The sequence below is a fragment of the Chiloscyllium punctatum genome, chromosome 5, assembly GCF_047496795.1.
Source record: "Chiloscyllium punctatum isolate Juve2018m chromosome 5, sChiPun1.3, whole genome shotgun sequence".
Lineage (NCBI taxonomy): Eukaryota > Metazoa > Chordata > Chondrichthyes > Orectolobiformes > Hemiscylliidae > Chiloscyllium > Chiloscyllium punctatum.
Window position 1 is genome coordinate 118,703,480 of NC_092743.1, and position 22,871 is coordinate 118,726,350.

Genomic DNA, 22,871 nt, shown 5'->3' on the forward strand with positions numbered 1-22,871 from the left:
GGGCAACTTTTTCACACAGAGGGTGGTACGTGTATGGAATGAGCTGCCAGAGGAAGTGGTGGAGGCTGGTACAATTGCAACATTTAAGAGGCATTTGGATGGGTATATGAATAGGAAGGGTTTGGAGGGATATGGGCCAGGTGCTGGCAGGTGGGACTAGATTGGGTTGGAATATCTGGTCGGCATGGACGGGTTGGACCAAAGGGTCTGTTTCCATGCTGTACATCTCTATGACTCTATGACTGCAGATACTGGAGATCAGAGTTGAGAGTGTGGTGCTGGAAAAGCGCAGCAGGTCAGGCAGCATCTGTGGAGCAGGAGAATTGATATTTTGAGCATAAGCGCTTCATCAGGAATCCTGATGCTTCTGCCCAAAACGTTGATTCTCCTGCTCCTCGGATGCTGCCTGACCTACTGTGTTTTTCCAGCATCACACTCTCAACCTGAGTATTTTTCAGCAATACTCAAGTTCTGTACTACCAAAGAATTATAAACTATTGGATTAAGCAGTGGACTGGCTTATGATTAGCTTTATAAATTCATTAAAATAAATCAAATTGTTTCTTTTAAATGTTATTATTTCTATTTACATTTTTAGCTTACTGATGCTCTTAGAACAACTGACAGAGTTGTAGGGCAGCTGATGGATGGACTCAAACAGATGAAACTGCATCGTTGTGTCAACATCATCTTTCTTGGTGACCATGGTAAGATATTATGCCATCTGAACTTCTACATGATGAAATTCTTAAACATTCCTCAAAAAGTAGCAGAGATACTGATTTTTTTTTGTGTCATCATAAGTGACTGAGTAACAAATTAAGAAAGGTCCTCAGTGCATCCTTCCTGAATTTCACTTATGGTTTAAAATAAAGAAGTGATCAATAGTGACTTACCTCTGATAATGATCTTATAATGTAATAGCAAAATGCTGCAGATGCTGGAGCTCTGAACTAACAACAGGTCTGGACACTAAAGAAGAATTATATTGGACTTGACACGTTAACTCTATTTCTCCCTGCACAGATTCTGCCAGCCCTGCTGAGTTTCTCCATCACTTTGTGTCTTTATCTCATCTTAGCAAGCTGCAAATGTAATATTTAATTTATAAAACATGTAAATTGTGTTGGACAGTTTTGAGTTATAAATCAAGACATAAAAAGCAAGATAAATCCAACCCAGACAATGAGCACCCAATCTACTCTGAATCACTAGCAGCTTAATGTGCAGGAAAACCTGGACAATATCCAGGCTTAGCTTGGTAAGTGGTGAGTAATATCCATGCTGGGCAAGAACTATCTCAAACAAAATGGTATCTAACCAGCTTGCCTTAACATTCAGTAGCATTATCATCACTGGATTCCCCACTATCAACATCCTGGGGGGTTACCAGAAACTATACTGGACTAGCCATATAAATATGGTGGCCACAAAAGCAGGTCAGAGGCTAGGAGTACCAGAGTGAGTCATTCACTTTGTAATTCCTCAAAGCCTCCATTTACAAAGCACAAGTTAGGATTGTGATGGAATATGCTCCATTTGGCAAAAGTGAGTACTGCAGATGCTGGAGATTAGAGTCAGGAGTGTGGTGCTGGAAAAACACAGCAGGTCAGGCAGCATCCAAAGTGCAGGAAAATCAACGTTTTGGGCATTCCTGTTGAAAGGCTTTTGCCTGAAATATTGATTTTCCTGTTCCTTGGATGTTGCCTGACCTGCTGTGCTTTTCCAGCATTACACTCTCAACAAAACTTGCCATTTGCCAAGATCTGGACATTTTGAACAACACATAATAGAGCCCTAGACCATCCAGGAAAATGCTGCCTATTTGATTGGGCACCTTTTCACCACTGACATAAGGTGACAGCAGTATGTACCATTTACAGGATGTATCAAGGCTGCTTTGACAGCACCTTCCAAACCTGTGACACCTACCATCTAGAAGGACAAGACAAGAGATGGATGGGAACACCACCAATTGCAATTCCCTTCAGGCCACACACCATCCTGACTTGGAAATATATCGCCTCTCCTTGACTATTGCCAGGTTGAAATCCTGAAACTTCCTACCTAACATTGCTGTGGGTGTCCCTACACCGCAAAGATTGCAACAATTAAAGTAAATAGATCACCAACAATAAAAACTGAAAGAACTGCAGATGCTATAAACCAGAAACAATGATAGTACCTGTTGGAAAAGGTCAGCAGATCTGGCAGCATTCTTTGAAGAGAAATCAGAACTCAGAGGAAGGGTCACCAGACCCAAAAGGATAACTTTGATTGCTCTTTACAGTTACTGCCAAACCTGCTGATCTTTTCCAGCAACTTCTGTTTTTGAGCTCATCAGCAATGTTCCCTCTTGGCCGTGTGATGATGCAGTGAGGTTCTAGGCATGCTGGTTGGCATGCTGATTTCAGAAGTCAATGGTACGCTCAGATCTTGGAGGTCTGCACACTGAAAAAGAAAGTTATCGGGAGTATTGTTCACTACCACCTATTCCACGGTGATTCGAATGGACAATAAATGCTAGTCTAGCCAGTGATGTCCGTATCCTGTGAATGAATGACAAATACACAGAGTCGGCAGGTCTGGCATTAACGGTGGGGAGACAAGGAGAAATAACTTCATGTCTGTGATGTTAACATTTACTCAGTTTTTATCTCTGTCAGCTGAACCAGCTGAGTATTTCCAGCTTTCTCAGTTTTTACACACGATTTTCAGCATCCACAGTACTTCAATTATGCATTGTAGAAACAGGATCAAGTTCACCAAAGTGACATTACTCTTCAAGCTCTCATTAACTTTGCAACATATCTCTGTCACAATTCTCTTTTGGGTGAGGGTGAATGACCCACCAGTTTTTGAGCAAAGTAATGTTGACAGGAGTGTGTATCATCAGTCGACAAAATCTTTTCCCTGGGGTGGTGGAGTCTAGAACTAGAAGGCATAGGTTTAGGGTGAGAGGGGAAAGATATAAAAAGGGAGCTAAGGGGCAGCTTTTTTACACAGAGGATGGAGCGTGTATGGAATGAGCTGTCAGAGGAAGTGGTGGAGGCTGGTACAATTACAGCATTTAAAAGGCATCTGGATGGGTATATGAATAGGATGAGTTTAGAGGGATATGGGCCAAGTGCTGGCAAATGGGACTAGATTAGGTTGGGATAACTGATTTGTATGGACGACTTGGACCAAAGGGTCTATTTCCGTGTTGTACATCTCTATGCCTCTGTGACTGTAAGATGGTGAACATCAAATCAAAAGCAAAATGACTGTGGCCAAAGCAAGGAAAAAACAGAAGTTACATGATTTACGGATGAGCACCGATGTTATGGAGCTTGGAAAATTTAATGTGTGTATGTGTGTCCATGCACATGTAAATTGAGGGCAAAATGGGGTCAAAGGCAATGGCTGAGGGTGTTTTTTAACAGGCGCACAGTTGCGCCATGTTCCTATCCTCAGACTGAGGTAAACGGAGGCTCCCTCAAATTCAGCAGACAGGGCAGGCTGGTTACTTATCAGGAAAGCAGCCATTTTTCTTGTCTGCTGAGAAGGCACTTTAAAGGGACCGGAGATGGATTGAGGTCCGAAGTGGCTATTAGTCAACTGTTTAATTGGTGGCAGGTCAAGAGGGGTGTATCACATGGTGCATTGAGATTGGCTGGGTGTCTGATAAGTCTAATTAAGAACAACAAATGAGAAATGGAGCAGTGATGCCTCTTTAATTTGTTGCCTTTAGCTTTTTTCAAATGCATTTGAATAAATTATCTCTCCAATTATGAACAAAATATCCCATATCATTCTGGAACCTAGCGATCACATTTTTCAGTATAAGCAGGTGAATACCACCAACCCATTCAAATCTTCTGAAGCAAGAGTAGAAAACCCATTGAAATGTATATGTCACTTGATTCTCAGTGGAAACTCGAAATGAAGAAAAGGCAGTAAAAGAAAAGGCAATTAGGCAAACTATCTAAGGTATACCACTATAACTAGGAACAGAGTCAAAACATGTGGTGCTGGAAAAGCACAGCTGGTCAGATAGCATTCGAGGAGCTGGAGAGCCGACGTTTCAAGCATAAGCTCTTCATCATTCCTGGGTTTGGTTGGGATGTTAATTGAAGGGTCAGTGCAAGCTTGATGGGCTGAATAGCATCTTTATGCACTGCAGGGATTCTATGACACACCAATATGCTACAATAACCTATCAATTGATGAAGTAAATTATCAATTAAATGTTATGGCATTTAATAACCATTTAATAAATATCACTGAATTAGACTGAAGTGTTACAAAGGCTAACATGAGCTCTAGTTTCCAGTTTTTCTTTTCTGGTGAAACAGATTAGGTCACTTATCCCTATATAAATGCACAATGATTTAAGGGAAGGATTTATACAAAAAAAGTGAAAATTTAAATGGAACTTCTGTTCAGATCCTTTCATAACGAAAAGAATGTTGAAAGATTGTTTTCAGTAGTCTTTACGTTATTTAGTGGAAATCGCTATGTTAAAAGAATCTCCAGTGTGTCATCTGCTTCAAGCATGATCCTGCTCAGAATGGACATCCAATAGCTCTCTTTACATGCTACAGCCAGTGATTTTCACTAAACATATATAACCTTGGCAATACACTCAGCAGCCATCAAGAATATATCAGAGTATAAGGTACTGTTTGAACACAGCCAAAACTGACTGAATCTGATCTGCAGTTGCATATTGAAATTTAAAAAGAAAAGATAACTTTATGGTACTTGTGATTTATTTTAAAGGAATGGAAGATGCAAGCTGTGAAAGAACAGAATTTTTGAGTAACTACCTCTCTACTGTTGATGACATAATTTTGTACCCTGGAACTCTGGGACGTATTCGCTCCAGATACAGTAACAATCCCAGATGTAAGTAAATTGGTGGGAGAGCTAATTTCCTTAATATTTGCCTTTGATTTACAAGAGTGGTTTGGTAGCACTTTTACTCTAAGCAGACCAAGTTGGAAGGATATATCTGCCATATTGAATCTACAGCAGGTCATGAAAGAACCAACAAGAAAGAAAGCTGGTTTGACCTCATCCTCAGCATCTTCCACATATATAATGGTGGGTTATAAATGATGGCCTCAGGATGCCTGCATGGTACACAATTCACTACGTTATATTTCAGTCCAAATAATTCTGTTGCTGACTGTGTACTCAACACAGATATGCTGCAGTTACGTTGGGAATGTTTTAAAGGCCTCTGTCCTTGTGATCAGAAACTTACAGAAAATGTAGGGCAAAGCTACTGATTTCTGTAGATTGGTTAATTTGGCTAAACAGTGTATTCCAGTCTTAATTGACAGGTGCAAAGACTCCAGTATGACTGTGGGTGCTCATTTTAAATCTTAGGAACCTGAACAGTCATATCTTATCATTGGAATGAATAAATATCCATTCTTTTCCAGTGATAGACATGTTGCTGACTGTCCCAGTGCTCACATTTGTGTATTCAGTACAAAATTCTAACATGCCACCATTTAGCTGTTAGTACAAGAATGATTTGATGAATCCCAGTTCCTTTTAGGAAGTATGGTATGATGAGACAATATAGCCAAAATTTGGATAAAGTGGAAAACAGGTCTTGCAGGGTTTTCCAAACATTAAAAGTAATGAACAGAAAATCCTGTAAGGTGTGTTTATCTATGTACTTAAGTTATGGATAAGCAGTCTTTGCATTAGAATTTGTAAGATGTATCCTCGTAACTTGCGGTAACCTGCTTGTATTGTTGTTTGAAGGCTGTGTTGCTTGTAAGATATATCTTGGTTTGTGATTAGTTGTGAATATAGTAAAGTTGGGTAAAACCTGTTTCTTCAATAATCCATTGGGATCTCCTCATTTTTACAGTTTCATGTTAACCTTTCTTTACAGATGATCCCAAAACACTGGTGGCTAACCTTACTGTGAGTATAAAACAATGCATTATCGAAAACTAATATTTAAAAACAAGGACATGCATTCAGAATATTAATGAAATCTAATATAAATACAGAGCTAGTCAGAACTTTCTGTTTTTGTTCTCACTGGCAAATAAATTCCTGTTTATTGAAATGAATGGCCAGGTAATTAAAGGCTAGCAAACGTTGACACAGAAAACCCTTTCTCACGTATTGATCTAATTACTGGAAGAGTTACACTTCCATCATTGTAATGTACAAATAAGAAACCAGAGTAGGACACTCAGGTCAGTTGAGCCTGCTCCACCATTCAATAAGATCATGGCTGACCTCATTTAAGCTTCAACTCTACATTCCTGCATATCTTCAATACTCTTACATCTCCTTGGTAATCAGGAATCTATGACCTGTGCCTTAAAAATATTTCAAGATTCTGCATCCACTGCATTTTGATGAAGGGAATTCTAAAGCCGTTGAACCCTTTGAGAGGAAAATTGTTTCATTATCTCTGTTTTAAACGAGTGCCCCTTATTTTTAAACTGTGTCCCCAACTTCTAGGTTTTCCTACTAGAGGAAGCATCCTTTCAGTATCTGCCTGGTCACATACCTTCAGGATTTTATGTATTTCAATGAAGTCACCTTTGCTAAATTCCACAGCATACAGGCCCACCCTATCTAACTTTTCCTCATGAGGTAACCTGCTCATTCCAGATATTAGTCCAGTAAGCCTTCTTTGAACTGCTTCCAATGCATTAACATCCTTCAGTAAATATGGTGACCAGTACAGTACACAGTACTCTAGATGTGGTCTCACCAATGCCTTGTGTAACTGAAGCAAATTGCACTTTAAATAATGGCAGTGTTTGCTGACATCAGTAACAGTAGGCACTTATCTATTTGTAAAAACAATGACTGCAAATGCTGAAAACCAAATACTGGATTAGTGGTGCTGGAAGAGCACAGCAGTTCAGGCAGCATCCAACGAGCAGCGAAATCGACGTTTCGGGCAAAAGCCCTTCATCAGGAATAAAGGCAGTGAGCCTGAAGCATGGAGAGATAAGCTAGAGGAGGTGGCCCACCCTCCTCTAGCTTATCTCTCCATGCTTCAGGCTCACTGTCTTTATTCCTGATGAAGGGCTTTTGCCCGAAACGTCAATTTCGCTGCTCGTTGGATGCTGCCTGAACTGCTGTGCTCTTCCAGCACCACTAATCCAGTACTTATCTATTTGTGCTGACTGGGGAATGCATCATTCCAAGCACTGACGTCATCACGTAGACTTTATGTGGTGCCATGTGTAAGTGCATTACAGCACACACACAGGGAAGAGCACGTTGTCTTGAACTGGGGTTCCACAGTGGGAGAGAGATGCTGGATATCGGGGAAGCCCTCAGAGTGAACAGAGAAGAGAGTCAAGACCTGGGAGGTTGGGGTTGGATGTGACAAGAAGAACCCAGGAGCCAAGAGACCGGCTCCTCCTCTGTCTTCTTTTCTTCCACCCCCAACGCCCAGCTGTCCCCCTCCATCTCCCCTCTGGTTCTCTCCCAGATCTTGACCTCTACACTGCCTCCCTTTTCCTAAATTTTCCCTATCTCTTACCCCTACACCCCTAGTCCCAATCTCTTACCCCTACACCCCTAGTCCCAATCTCTTACCCCTACACCCCTAGTCCCACTCTCTCTTTCCCCACCACCTGATCTCCTTGATCCCTCTCCACCCAGTCCCGATCTTGTTTCCCCAGCCATCCCAACGTCCCCCACTCCCAAAACTCCATCTGCATCTCCCGAAAACTGCACATTCACAATTTAAAGCCGATGCCCTGATGTGGAAGAGCTGGTGTTGGACTGGGGTAAACAAAGTTAAAAATCATATAACACCAGGTTATAGTCCAACAGGTTTATTCGAAAGCTAGTACTCCCAAATAAACCTGTTGGACTATAACCTGGTGTTGAGTGATTTTTAACGTAGCACAAATGCGTTAGTGTTAACAAACACAGCCTTAGATTCTACCAGTTACTTTTGCTGCTTATTAAAGAATACCAAAAAGATATAGTCAAAGATGTTAATGCTTTTTTTCAGCACCTGGAACTGATTTTCTCTTTGGTTATTATTACATGTCCACAGTTTGACTTAAAATTGATAAACCTGTTGTTGGATTGAACTTGCCTTTTATAAACCACCTATATTTTTCTGTCACTATATATTAGTATAACCACCAGGATCAGGTGATGCTTTAATAACATGGATCCATCATTCAATTTCAGATGAAATCCTAAAGAGATTTGATCTATGTTTCTATGGTTTTAAGTGGACCAGCAACTGCTTTATGAGGCATTCCCTGGAACAGAGCTTTCAAAGCCTCAGTGGGGTTGTGAGGTGAGATTGTGGGGTCACAGCTTTGAGGCAGCAATGGCTGGAGCTCAGACTGAATGTTCACAGCCATGAGTCCTCTCAATCCCCTTTATCTTATCTAGTGGTTATGTGGCCTAATAGACAGATCTTTTCGAGGTCTGATTGCTGCTGCAAAAATATTGAAAAGGTACGTTCATTTCTTTCAAACAAAATCCCTACATCTTAAACTATTCCCATCAGGCTCAGGATCAAATCTGCCATTCCTAGCCCCTCCCACCCAGAATCTTAAAACCCCCTCCCCGCCCCATCAGGGTCACATGAGCATGAGGTGTGAGAATTGGTTGATACCAAGAAGCACTACTCAGAGCCCAAGAGATTAATTCAAGAGGACCAGCAGCTAATCCCAGTGTGCCCAATTTGTTTTTCAAGCAGAAGAACAATGCATGCTCATAGTAGTTTGTATCACGTGGAGTGAAGATGCTTCACTGCTTTGATGAAGAATCATCTAGACTCGAAATGTTAGCATGCTCTTTTCTCATGGATGCTGCCTGACCTGCTGTGGTTTCCAGGAATTTTGTTCTCGAGTGAAGATGCTTGATCGCTTTGCATATTGTTTGTCTTATAAATGATCAGCTGCCATCTATTTACTTGAGTCGATAGGCACAGGAGTAGGCCAGTCAGCCTGTTGGGCCCGCTCCCCCACTTAGTACAGTCATGGTTAATCGATCATTTTGGTGTCCTTTACCCACACTTTTTCCATAAGCCTTCCTCCATGTACTGTTAGTCAGAAATTTATCAAGCTCCAAACAGACTCAAAGACTGACCTTCCACTAGATTTGGTATTACATTTTGGTCCCCATCTCCAAATTATTGTAACATATTGTGGACAGCTGGGGCCTACCTTCTGATCCTTGTGGTATCTCACTAGACACGAACTGCTAAACTAAGAGTGACCTGTTTATTCCTACTCTGTGTTTTCTTTCTATTAGCCAATTGTTAATGAGTGCCAGTACATCAACTCTGAGCTGATTTGCTTTGATTTTCTAACCAGTCTTCTGTGGGAACTTTATCAAAAGCTTTATGGAAATCCAAGTATCCAATGTCTGTTGACTTTATCGGTTTTGTTGGCAGCACCTTAAAAAAAAAACTCCATCAAGATTGTCAAACACAATTTTCTATTCATAAATCCAAACTCACTATGCTTAATCAGATCATTACTATCACATTCTTTATATAATAGATTCTAGCATTTCCCTTCCCACTGATGTAACCCACAGTTCCCAGTTTTCTCACTTACCCCTTGTTTTAAATAGTGTGGTGACATTTACTAGCTTTCAATTTTCAGGAATCATTCCCGAATCTAAACAATTTTGGGAGATCATTGCCAATACATTATGGTTGTGGGCAGCACAGTGGCACCGTGGTTAGCACTGCTGCCTCACAGCGCCAGAGACCCGGGTTCAACTCCCGCCTCAGGCGACTAACTGTGTGGAGTTTGCACATTCTCCCTGTGTCTGCATGGGTTTCCTCCGGGTGTTCCAGTTTCCTCCCACAGTCCAAAAATGTGCAGGTTAGGTGAATTGGCCACACTAAATTGCCCGTAGTGTTAGATGTAGGGGAATGGGTATGGGTGGGTGCGCTTTGGCGGGTCGGTGTGGACTTGTTGGGCCGAAGGGCCTGTTTCCACAATGTAAGTAATCTAATCTAATCTCTTTCAGTACTCTGGGGTGTAGACCTTTAAGGTCTCAGGGATTTACCAACTTCTAATCCTAACTAATTTCTCCAGTATGAGCTAGTTACCAATATTAATTTCCTTCAACTCCTTATTCTCCCTACTTATGGATCTCTAGTTCTGGGAGATTTCTTGTATCTTCCTCACTGAAACAGACACAAAGTTATCATTTAGCTTCTCTGCCATTTCTCTATTCCCCTTCATAAGTTCTTTTAACTTTGCCTGCCATGATCCCACATTCTTCTTCACTAAAGTCTCCTTTTTATGTACCTGTAGAAGCTTTCCAGTTCATTTCTATGTTTTTTGCTAGATTTCATGAATATTCCCCTTAACTCAGGAAGTCTCTTAATGTCATAGAGGAAGTGCAACTAAGGTTCAGCAGACTTGTTCCCGGGACATTGGAACTGTCCTGTGAAGAGAGATTGGGCAAACTGAGCCTGTATTCAAAGAATGGAAAGTGATCGAATTGAAACTCACAAAATGCTTAAAGGAATGGACGGAGTGGTTGCAGGCAAGATGTTTCACCTGACTGAGGTATCTAGAACCAGGTGGCACAATTTAAAAATAAGGACAATGCTACTTTGGTCTGAGATTGTGTTTTTTTACACCAGGTTGTGAATCTTTGGAATCCTCTAGCAAAGAGAGTTGTGGAAAGTCAGTCTTTGAGCATCATAACATCATAGAATCCCTTCAGTGTGGCAACAGGCCATTTGGCTCAACAAATCCACACCAACCCTCCAACCCTCCCTCCCATGCAGACCCACTCCCCTAACTTATTGTTCTAAATTTCTCCTGACTAATGCACCTAGTCTACACATCCCTGAACACTATTCACCTAACTTGCACATCTTTGAAGCATGTTTGATGAAGAAATTGATATATCTTTGATTTCCAGTGACTCATGGAGTAATGGGGATGGTGGAGTAAAAGGCATTCACAGGTTTGATCAGCCATGATTGCATTGAGTAGCAGAATAGACTTGATGGGCTAAACGACCTCTTGTCTTATCTTATGTTCCTATTGTATTCTCTTTTTCCTCACCATTTCTTTGTCCTCCTTTATTGTATTTTACAAACACTGTAGTGGAACATGGGGAGAGCAGAAGTTTTGGAAACTTAAAAACATGTTGAAAATACATTTTGGAAGCAAAATGGGATATTTCTGATACATAATAGCATGGATGGAAATTATAAGGTGACGATTAACTAAGTAAACTTCAGGGCTTGAGGATTTGAGTTGTGCTGGAGGTAGAGATAGGACTGTTGGGCTGAACACTGTGCAAGATTAAGAGACAGTATCAATGTCTGCATTGCCAATACTGGCATCCAATCCATGAATGCTATCATGACCTACCTGCTCTGCACACACTGTCAGCACCTGAATGAAGTTTGCAAAGTGTTGGTTTGATGGCATTTTAGTTTGTAAATGGCACCCTTAGCAACTGAAGAGTGTGTGATGTGCAGGCAATTATATGCCCTGAGTCTCTAAAGTCTTAAAATCTTCAACTTTTATTCTCCACTCAACAACTTACTCCAATCTTCTCTGTGAGTTTTGTAACAATCATAAAAATATGTATCAGGCTCACTTCCCCAATATATTTTCTAGATTTTTAAAATTATTTCTCCTCTCTAATTAATCCTTGGCAAATGCCTATTCTCCAGCCAAAGTATGGGCACGTGGCCTGGCAGGAACCTCTGCCATTGTGAGACTTCCAGGTGAAATTCAGGTTGATTCATGTTCAGATTGTTTTGATTCCTAAGGTCACTGTTTCATTTGGACCCATTCTCCCCAGCCCACAATCCCTCATGGTTCAGGCTGTATCAAAATTCCTTGGATGATAAACCAGCCAGTTGAATCCATGCCAACAGGGCCAGAATTTACATGTTCACTAACCTAAAGCAAACTTTGAGTAAAAATGAACCAAGTTACACCTTCTAAACATGGCAAGTCCCAGCAGCATGATACCAAAGTATGTAAATCTGATCTTGAGACACACCATTTTTCCCATTTTCTAAAGTGATGATTATTAGGAAAATGGCTTTGGGCCATCATTTGGCAAATATTTTTACCAAGGTGGGGTGAGCTTTTAAAAAGTGTCAAATAGCAGATCTTGATTTTTTTAGAAAATATTTTTCCCTTAATGTGTTAGTCGCTTTTGACCACATAATACCCATTACAGTGGGGATTTTATAAGGCCAGATCACAAAATTTCACAAATGCTGCTCTGGAATAAACCATCACAGGCTGAAACTTATTGATTTTTTTGGCTAAGTTAGAGTGTGTCAAGTTTTGATAGTGATTCTGACCACGAGGCCCAGTGAATTTTCTCGCCGTATCTTAGCAAACTCACTGCATTAATTGATATTCCACTCCTTATGGTGAGCATTACATCTGGTTTATACCCCATTTTACCACATGCTGTTCCTGGAGCTCTCACTGGAGATCCCAGAATTGACCAGCATCCCTGGCGCCAGCACCATCTTTCAAAGCCCATTTGTGCACCTGGACAAGTGCTGTCAGTCCACAGTTGTCCTGCATGGTTCCTGACATTTTCCCAGCTAGACAGAGGAAAATTGTCCCCCAGTTTGTGGGCAGGGAGCTGGTGCACAGGTGGGACTTCCTCCTGCCCCAGGGCCAGCAGTATATCAGACCATGCCAGCGCAGGTCTGAGGTTGCGTGGAGTCCACTCTGGTTTCCGTGTTGGGTTTTTCGAACAGCTAGTTTGTACAGTGAGGTTGGTAAGATCATAACCCATGACAAGTCGGACTATGAGCGATGTGTTTAACAAGCAATAATGATTACAGATGGGAGCTCACAATTGCCTGGCAAGAATGTGGTTAAGCTGCCTGAGGAATGTGTACAAAATGTGATGAGATAAGCTCAACAGAGACATGAAATTCACCAAACATCCCACCAAATTCTACCACTCACCTTGGCATAGTCCACAACATTCAGAGCCTGATAAGGTTGCAACCTGAAAGATGAACAAAACTTGATTGTCTGGCTCTTTCTACATCACATCTTCCTCTCTGTTTAGAGTCTCCTTACGGTGAATCAGCAGTGTAGGAACTGATGTATAGAAAACCATTTGCCACACTCTGTGGTGCAGTGTGTTGGTGCACCATCATTACAGTAAATATTTAAAAACTGATTGTGCTCTGGAATATAAATTTCCTTATTTGCTGCTGTTAATTTGTACAAATCTAAATTTGTAAAATTTTGGATCTACTAATATATAAGGTAAGAAATGTACATGTGACAATATGATGTTGTTCCAGTGTCACCTGCACAGTGCCTGATTCTGTCTTACCTTGAGTGCAAGAGCCATGTCTAATGAGCTAATTTGATTTTGCAGTTTTCACTGTTCACAAATGACCAATAATTCATACTCCAAAGCAACTGTAACTTACTGATAAAGCATTGTAAGCATTTTTTTTATCTTTATGCTATAGATTTTGCTCAATTTCAATTGTTTTTTAGTGTAAAAAACCAGATCAGCATTTCAAGCCGTATTTGAAGATGAACCTCCCAAAACGTTTACATTATGCCAACAATAGAAGAATTGAAGATGTCCATTTAATGGTAGAGAGGAAGTGGCAGATAGCAAGGTACTTAAATAAATAACACTTGTAGCATAAATACTAACACAACTACTGGATATTTGAAGCAAAAACACTGCTAGAGAAATATAATAGGTCTTGCAGTGTCTGTAAAGGGACAAACAGAACTAATGTTTTGATGAAGAGTCACTGGACTTGAAATGTTAACTCTGCTTTCTTCCCATGGATGCTGTCGGACCTGTTGAGTTTCGCTAGCACTTTCTGTTTTTGTTTCAGATCTCTAGCATCTGCAGTTTTGCTTTATTTCAATGTTTCCAGTCTAGACTTCTGAAGAAGGGTCACTGGATTCAAAATGTTAAATTTGTTTTTCTCTCCACAGATGCTGCCACACTATTTTTTTGACCAGTGCACTCTGTTGTTGTACACTTAAAACATAGCCTGCTTATTTCTGTTTTATGGTAAATGTTTGACCACCATGGAGTTAGTACTCCTTGAAAAGTTTTAATTCTTTTCTGTAAGTGAATATCCAAAATTTGGCTATAATTCTTACACTACATTGTGTACAGATTTTGGATTGTGAGAGTTTAGAATATCAGTCTCTTACTTCCTATATACTCCCCTGTAAACTATGATGGTGCTATTATGTGTTTTCTATATTACCTTCAGTATAATTTGAGCTGTTTTTTAAACTGCTATTTGCAATATTTTCACTTTTGTATGGACTACAATATATATTTGTTCACAAAATTACTCCCTGTTCAGATAAAATCTACGTGGGCCCTGTACCCTGATGATTTGACATTGTCTGATGCTTTTAGATTAAATTATGTTGGCACCTTTAATGTTTTTCATAAGTTACAGGCAATTTTACATTGTGAAATAAAACTGACCACATGTATGGTGTGGTAATTTTGACACTTCCTTGAGTTGAATATTGTAGCTCCCTGCAAGTGCGATTTGAGCTGGGCAATATGTAAAATAAAACAGCCTTCCAGCCCAACTCCTGAACTGTGTTATATTAATAGGACGGGGAGGGAAGGGGGTGCAGATAACTGTGACAGGCATTAGGTCTGTGATGAAGTGGTTAAAATCAGGAATGTTCAAGTACTACATTCCCTCTAATTTTTTGGGCTGCTGTATGAGCCTGCAAAGTCTATGCAAGACAGGAACTTCTAGAATTGGTGGTCAATGGGTCCATTGTGCATTGACCCTCTGAGTAGCTGTGAGGGAACATTGTTAAAGAGGCCAGAATTGGAGGCTTGCAGACATCCTAGAGGCTTTTGGGGCTGGGGGAGATTAGAGATGTCAGTAGGCATGAGGCCAGGGAAGACTTTTAAAACATGGATGAGTATTTTAAAATCTAAGTATTAATTAACTGTGCACCAATAAAGGTCAGTGAACTGACTGATGATTGAATGGGACTTGGTTCAAGTTAGCATATGGGCACTATTGTTTTGATGAATATCAGAGAGATGTTCCTCTGTATCTTTCTTTGGACAGAATTCAATATATAGAAATATCATTTTATATGGTATTTTGAAATTAGTATAGAAGAAGAACACAAATCTAATGTGAGTGAGTGTTTGCATTGAGGAGTAAGTCCCATTCTGCAAAATGTCTTGTAATCAAGAAATAGACAAAATCTGCATTATTGCTTTTGATTTATATTATGTTAAATAATACAATGAACCATTCATACAGGAAGTTACATGACCAGAAAATGCTACTGCAGGCCATTTGATCTCCATATGTTTAATGTATTTTATTTTGTGCTTTAAAAAAAATCATAGGTTAACTTCCCTTTCTGCTTTCAGGAAACCAATGGAAGTTACCAGAAAGCTCTCAGGAAAATGCAATTTTCAAGGCGACCATGGCTATGATAATAAAATTAATAGTATGCAGGTAGGAATTGTGCAGATTTGTTTGGAATGTTTTACTCTTCAACTACTCCTTCAACTCTAACTTTAGAACATGTCATATCACATGATGGTACTCTTCTGCATTATTTTTGTTTTCTATCTTCATTCTGAATAGTTTATGCTGTAGAGGCATTTCCATAATTATCCATGTATGGAGTTTTGCTCTGTATGGACAACTTTAATTATGTCTCTTTCACACGTGGTCCTCATAAGACCTCCTTCCATAACTACCTCTCTGTGTTTTTGATTTATCTATTTGTTTGAGCTGGCATTGGAAGCATGGCATTAGGCAAACAGCAACCCAGAACATACAAATAAAATAATATCTGTAGTTCTTCATAGAAATATAACCTTTGGTTGTATTTTTCTTATTAATACTTATTCATGAGATGGGGGTGTTGCTGACTAGACCAACATTTATCACCCATCCCTAATTCCCAGAGGGCAGTTAAAAATCAACCACATGTGGGTCTGGAGTCACATGTAGACCAGAACAGATATGGATTGCAGTTTCCTTCCCTAAAGGACATTAGTGAACTAGATGAGTTTTCCTGACAATCAGCAACGGATTCATGGTTATCATTAGATTCTTAGTTCTGGATCTTTCTTTAATGAATTCAAATTCATGGTGTTGGGACTCGAAACATTGTCCCAGAACATTACCTGGGTCTCTGGATTAACAGTCCAACAATAATACCACTCTGCCATCACCTCCCCTAACTGATCACTGGATATAGTATTGGCCTCACTGGTTTCAGTGCTTGGATAGAAGTACTGATGTCAAATTTCAACACGAGCAATATGCTATCTCAGAGTCAGATGTGTTCTAAAAGAAGGGGAGAGAGGAACGGCATACAAAATTTTCCTTCCCTTTCCCTTTCCTTTTATTTTCATCTTCTGTCTTGCATAAAAATTCACTACCAAAGTGGTAGCCATCTTTAACACAGCTTATACAGGAGCTTTCTTGAAGTTATTCATAAAGATAAATGTCAACCAAGTATTCCGTTTTGGGTACTATGGGGGGATGGCCCATCAGGTGACGGCATCAGCAGTCGGAGCAGTGGCACCATGGTTGGCCCTGCTGTACAGAGGGGAAGCACCAAGTGTAGTAGAGCAATGGGAATTGGAGATTTGATAGTCAGGGGCACAGATAGGTGCTTTTCCGGTTACAAGACAGAATCCAGGGTGGTACGTTTCCTACCTGGTGCCAGGGTCATGGATATTTCTAAGTGGGTACAGGGCATCCTGAAATGAGAAGATAAACAGACAAAAGTCGTTGTCCATGTTGGCACAAGAGACATAGGTGGGAAGAGTGACAAGGTCCTGCAATGACAATTCAGGGAGTTAGGTAATAAACTAAAAGGTAGGGTGGTAATCTCAGGATTACTTCCCATGCCACGTGCTACTGAGGCTAGGAACAGAAACATAGTACAGTTGAACACGTGGCAAATGGGCTAGTGTAGGAGGGAGGGTTTCAGATATGTGGATCATTGGGATGTTTCCCAGGGAAGGTGGGACCTGTACAAGTGGGACAGGTTACACCTAAACTGGAGGAACACCAATAATTTGCTAGGTAGGTTTGATAGTGCCACTATGGAGGGTTTAAATTAGTGTGGCAGAGAGGTGGGGTCTGGAGCAGCAGGTCAATAAGTATAGAGACTGGGAAAGAGTTTAAGATTAAGGCAACACATAGCTCAGAGGACGAGCAGTCAGTGAGAGGTTGCTGGGCTCAGCAGAACTGGAGGTTTGACCTGTATTTGCTTCAATGCAAGAAGTAAAACAGGTAAGACAGATGAACTTAGAGCCTGACTTAATGCATGCAAGTATGATATTGTTACTATCACAGAGACATGTTTGAAAGAGGGAGAGGATGGTCAGATTAATGCTCCAGGATATTGATGTTTTAGATGAGATAGAGGAAGAAGCAAAAGAAATGGGGAGGTTGCATTACTAGTTAGGGATCTTACAGCAAAGCATTATAGGTAGAGCTCAGGAATAGGAAGGGTGCAGTCACAATGCTGGGATTGCACTACAGACATCCCAGCTGCCAGCAGGAGGTAGAGGAAGAGATATGTATTCACATTCTGGAAAGATGTGAAAATGACAGGGTTATTGTGGTCAGTGATTTTAACTTGCAGCATATTGACCGGGACTCCCTTAGTAATGGGGATTTGCATGGAGAGCAATTTGTTAGGTGTGTCCAGGTGTTTTTTTTTAAACAGTATGTGGATAGTCCGACAAGGTAGGGGGCCATTCTGGATCTGGTATTGGGAAATGAGCCCAACCGTTAATCAAAGTTTCAGCGGGGGAGCAGTTTTGGAATCGTGACCATTGTGGATAAGGACAACAGTGGACCTAGGACAAAGGTATTAAATTGCGGGAAGACCACCTATAATCAAATTGGGCAAGGACTGGAGATTATGGATTGGGAGAGAATGTTTGAGGGTAAATCCACATGTGGGAGTCTTTTAAAGACTTGTTGATTACAGTGCAGGACAGGCATGTTCCTGTGAAAATGAAGGACAGGAATGACAGGAACTTTGGATGACAACAAAAATTAGCAGATCAATTTAAAAAAATGGAAGCATACCTTAGGTCTAGGCAACTAGAAACAGATGAATCCTTGAAAATATAGAAAAAGGAGGAAGAAGCTTAAACGGGGAGTTAGGAATGCTAAAAGGGGACATGAAATGTCTTTGGCTAGCAAAGTTAAAGAGAATCCCAAGGCATTTTACACATATATTTGAAGCAAGAGGGTAGCAAGGGAAAGAGTATGCTCACTCAATGATAAAAGAAGGATGTTATGTGTGGAGCCAGAGGAAATGGGTAAAATCCCTAATGAGTTCAGTATTCACCAAAGAGAGGGACATGAGGAATGTTGAGGTGAGGGAGAGGTGTGTGAATACTCTTGGGCAGGTGAACATAATGAAGGTAGACAAGTCCCTAGGGCCAGATGGGATCTATCCCAGGATACTGTGGGGGGCAAGGAACGAAATAAATGGGTCCTTAATAGATATCTTCACATTTTCTTTGGCCTCAGGTGAGGTTCTAGAGGACTGGAGAATGGCCTATGTTGTTCCTTTTGTTTAAGAAAGGAGACAGAGATAATCCATGTAATTACAGGCCGGTGAGCTTGATGTCAGTGGTGAGATGCTGTTGGAAAACTTAATGAGAGACTGGATTTATTCACAGTTGGAAACAAATTGTCTTGTTAGTTATAGGCAGTGTGGGTTTATGTGAGGTAGACCAGGTCTCACCAATATGACTGAGTTTTTTGAGGACGTGACAAGAATGCTTGATGAGGGAAGGGCAGTGATATTGTCTACATGGACTTTAGTAAGACATGATAAGGTACTTCCGGCAGGCTGATACAAAAGATATAGTCTCAATAGATCTGGGGTGTGCTGGCTGGATGGATACAGAACTGGCTTGGTCATAGAAGACAGAGAATAGTGGTGGAAGGGTGCTTTTCGGAATGGAATCAGTAACTAGTGGTGTTCTGTAGCATCAATGCTGGAACCTTTGTTGTTTGTAATATATATATAAATGATCTAAAGGAAAATGTAGGTTATCTGATTTGTAAGTTTGTGGATGACACCAAAATTGGTGAAGTTGCAGATAGTGAGGAGGATTATCAAAGGATGCAGCAGGATATAGCTAGGTCGCACATTTGTGCAGAGAAATGGCAGAAGGAGGTTAATCTGGACAAATGTGAGTTGATACATTTTGGAAGATCAAATTCAGGTGCGGATTATACAATAAATGGTAGAACCATTAGGAGCATTGACATACAGAGGGATGTGGGTGTACAGGTCAACAGATCCCTGAAAGTGGCAACACAGGTGGGTAAGATGGTTGAGAAGGCATACAGCACACTTGCCTTCAATGTATCAAATATAAAAGTTATGTTACAGGTGTATAAAAACCTGTTTAGTCCACATTTGCAATATTGCTTGCAGTTCTGGTTACCACAATACCTGAAAGATGTGGATGCTTTGGAGAGGGTGTAGAGAAGGCTTACCAATTGGTCCCCAGTTTGGAGGGTTCTAATTATATGAAAAGGTTGGATAAACTCAGATTGCTTTCACTGGAAAGATGGAGGCTGAGGGGTGACCAAACAGAGGACGACAAAATTATGAAAGGCATAGATAGGGTGGATAGTTGTCGTCTTTTACCCAGAGTGGAAAGCTCATCTACAAGAGGGCACAAGTTCAAGGTGAGAGGGGAAATGTTTAGAGGAGAACTGTGTGAAAAATGTTTCGTACAGATGGTGTTGGGTGCCTGGAACACACTGCCAGTGGAGGTGGTAAAAGCAGGCATGTAAGCAATGTTTAAGATGTATCTTGACAGACACATGAATGGGAGGCAAATAGAGGGATAGAAACCACATTTGAGCAATAAGTAGTGTTTCTAAATAAGGATTAGGAATCAGTGCAGGCTGGTGGTGGGCTGAAGGGCCTGTTCCTGTGCTGTATTGTATTGTATAAAATTGTCTGCTGTCTACATGAACATGTTAGATTTGTGTAATGGATTTTCCCACTGATATTTAACAGAATTTATGAAGTGGAAGAAATTGATTATTCTTTCCCAAAGAATGTTTTGTATTCAAACTTAATTTAAACCAAAACAAATCTCAACAACTTGTCTTTTTACTACTGTAGATCATTCTGCTTTAGAATAACTATTTGATCAGAATAAAATGTCAAATTCTTGAAAACAAGATCATCTCTCTTAGAGAACTGAACTGATGTTTTTAATATTAGGAATGCACCTTGTTAAGAATCACACATGAGAGTTACGCCATTTTATTCAATATGTGCAGGAACTGTATAATCCCAGTGGGAATAATGATCTAAGACTGGAACTCATGGGCTTCCTTCATCTGTCACACTCTCCCTGATTCCTAATTTCATGACTGCCACAACCTCCCACCAAAAATAAATTTGAACAATGTAAATGAGAAAGGTCAAACTCCACCCATTAAAATTCAATCAGTAATTTCCCTGTACAGTGCTTATATTGAACTAACTATTTGGAGAAGTGGGTGATCTTTAAACTATATTTCATAATTGCTACTCATATTCTTCCATTTTATGAGTGTGAGGCCAAGCAGGCAACCAGATCCTCACCTTTTGCCTCTACTACAAGGTACCTTTATTTCTCTTACAATAGCAATTCAAGTGGACCTAACACCTGATCTTTAAAGTTCATGCTGAGCTGCTTGTTAAATCTACTGATGACTGTGATAGCTTGACTGAAATGAGGAGCTTATCAGTATGTTGTCACCCTACTTGCACATTGACAATGAATTTTATGTTTTTATGCTTTGCATGTGTTATCATTGTGCTATAATTTGATGCATTAATTTTTCTTGTCTTGTTTTATTGCTTCTTTAGACTGTTTTCATCGGCTATGGACCTAGTTTCAAATTTAAAACCAAGGTTCCACCATTTGAAAATATTGAACTGTATAATGTTATGTGTGGTAAGTTCTTTCCAGTATATGTAAAAATAAGTTATTTCCTAATAGTATAATTACATCTTATGTTGAACTTGTAACTAGTCATTGGTTTCTTGGTGTACTCTGTAGAAATATTTCTATATATTAACATTAAACATGGACTGAAAGCTAAATGTTACAACTTTCAGGAAAAAATGTGTATAAGGTGATGAAATTAATGAACAATTGCCAAATGAGCTGCATGTACATGATAAAATAATTTCGTTTGATTTTTAAAAGACAACAAAATATCAATGATCACCCCTTAACCTTGATCTTTCAGCTGCACTTTGCTTAATCACCATGAATGCTTCTCAGCCCTTCACATTCTGCCAGACAGATCACTTTGAACCATTTCTTGTTTGGCTTTTCACTGATGGCATTTCCATTCCTACTCAAATTGTAATTGCTATATCATCTCAAGCTGAATGATTTGGCTGTGGTTCACTAGCATTGTTGTAGCAAATGGGACATCAGATGAAGAAGAGGGTATGCCTGTTAGCAAACCACGAGGAGTCTGGGGCTTTTTTCTGTGAAATATAGAAGGCTGAGAGGTGACTTGATAGCGACCTATAAGCCTGATGGCATTAGGCAGTATAGATTGAAAGAAGATGTTCCCACTTGTGGAGTGACCAAATCCTCGGGGTCATAAGTATAAATTAAGGCATTAATATTCAATAAGGAGCTCAGGAAAAACTCCTTTACACGGAGAGTGGATAGAATGTGATATTTAATACCACATTAGATATGTGAGACGAGTAGCATGCATAAGGGTGAAAAGGACAGAAGGGAATATTAACAGAATGAAATAACGTAGGGTGGGAGGAGGCTTATGAGGGTTATAAACACTGGCATAGACTTGGGTTGAATAGCCTATTGCTGTGATGTAAATATTGTCATAGTTCAGACTCTTTTCAGCATCTTGAGACTAGGATCCAGGTTTTCATTTCCATGGCAGGTATGAAGAATTGGGAAATTTCTTGGCTTGGCGAAACCATCTTTGGTTAAATAATGTTGAGGCACAGGATTCTCACTGCTTGACGGCAAGTACTGGAATTGGGATAGCTGTCCCTGGAAACAGTTTTCAAGCAGCTACAGAGGCTGTCAAACGCCAAGGGAGATAATGTAAAGGCCCACCTTTGTGCTCTGAAATGTTGTTCCATTTATAACAAAAGCAGTTAGACCCTTAACCTTCAGCTTCCCACTCACACCGCATGATTACCAAAATTCCTCTATCCACTCCACATTTCCCCAACGGCCCAATGTCAACTTAGTGCCAACCCACAACTTCCCACTCATCTTCAAGGCCCCTTTTATCCCCATGTTAATTTAATGCCAATTTGTGACCCTACTCATTCCATGATAACATATAGCCAGTATACTAAATGTCAATCTATGGTAATTCATGATCCCACACATGGCCTGTTATAGTCTTATGCCAACTCATAGCAACCCAAGGTCCCCATTCCCCTTTTCTCTTAAAACCTCCATGCTAATTAAGGGCAGCACGGTGGCACAGTGGTTAGCACTGCTCCCTCACAGCGCCAGAGACCCGGGTTCAGTTCCTGCCTCAGGCGACTGACTGTGTGGAGTTTGCACGTTCTCCCCGTGTCTGCGTGGGTTTCCTCCGGGTGCTCCGGTTTCCTCCCACAGTCACAAAGAGGTGCAGGCCAGGTGAATTGGCCATGCTAAATTGCCTGTAGTGTTGGGTAAGATGTAAATGTAGAGGTATGGGTGGGTTGCGCTTCGTCAGGTCGGTGTGGACTTGTTGGGCCGAAGGGTCTGTTTCCACACTGTAATCTAATCTAAAATCTAATCTAATTCGCCAGGTCTCCACCATGGACGGACCATAGGATCTGTATTGAAGGCCATGTAGCCAAGCCGTAGCT

General features: G+C 40.5%; 1 protein-coding gene across 1 annotated transcript in view; it reads left to right on the forward strand.

Annotated features, from left to right (window-relative positions):
* The window catches only part of enpp2 (ectonucleotide pyrophosphatase/phosphodiesterase 2), a 99,788-nt gene that overhangs the window by 43,712 nt on the left and 33,205 nt on the right, over positions 1 to 22,871 (forward strand). The window contains exons 13-18 of the mRNA XM_072571208.1: positions 599 to 707; positions 4,765 to 4,890; positions 5,897 to 5,928; positions 13,485 to 13,612; positions 15,379 to 15,466; positions 20,880 to 20,967. Of these exons, the coding sequence (XP_072427309.1) occupies positions 599 to 707; positions 4,765 to 4,890; positions 5,897 to 5,928; positions 13,485 to 13,612; positions 15,379 to 15,466; positions 20,880 to 20,967 (571 nt within the window). The remainder of the gene's footprint in view (positions 1 to 598; positions 708 to 4,764; positions 4,891 to 5,896; positions 5,929 to 13,484; positions 13,613 to 15,378; positions 15,467 to 20,879; positions 20,968 to 22,871) is intronic.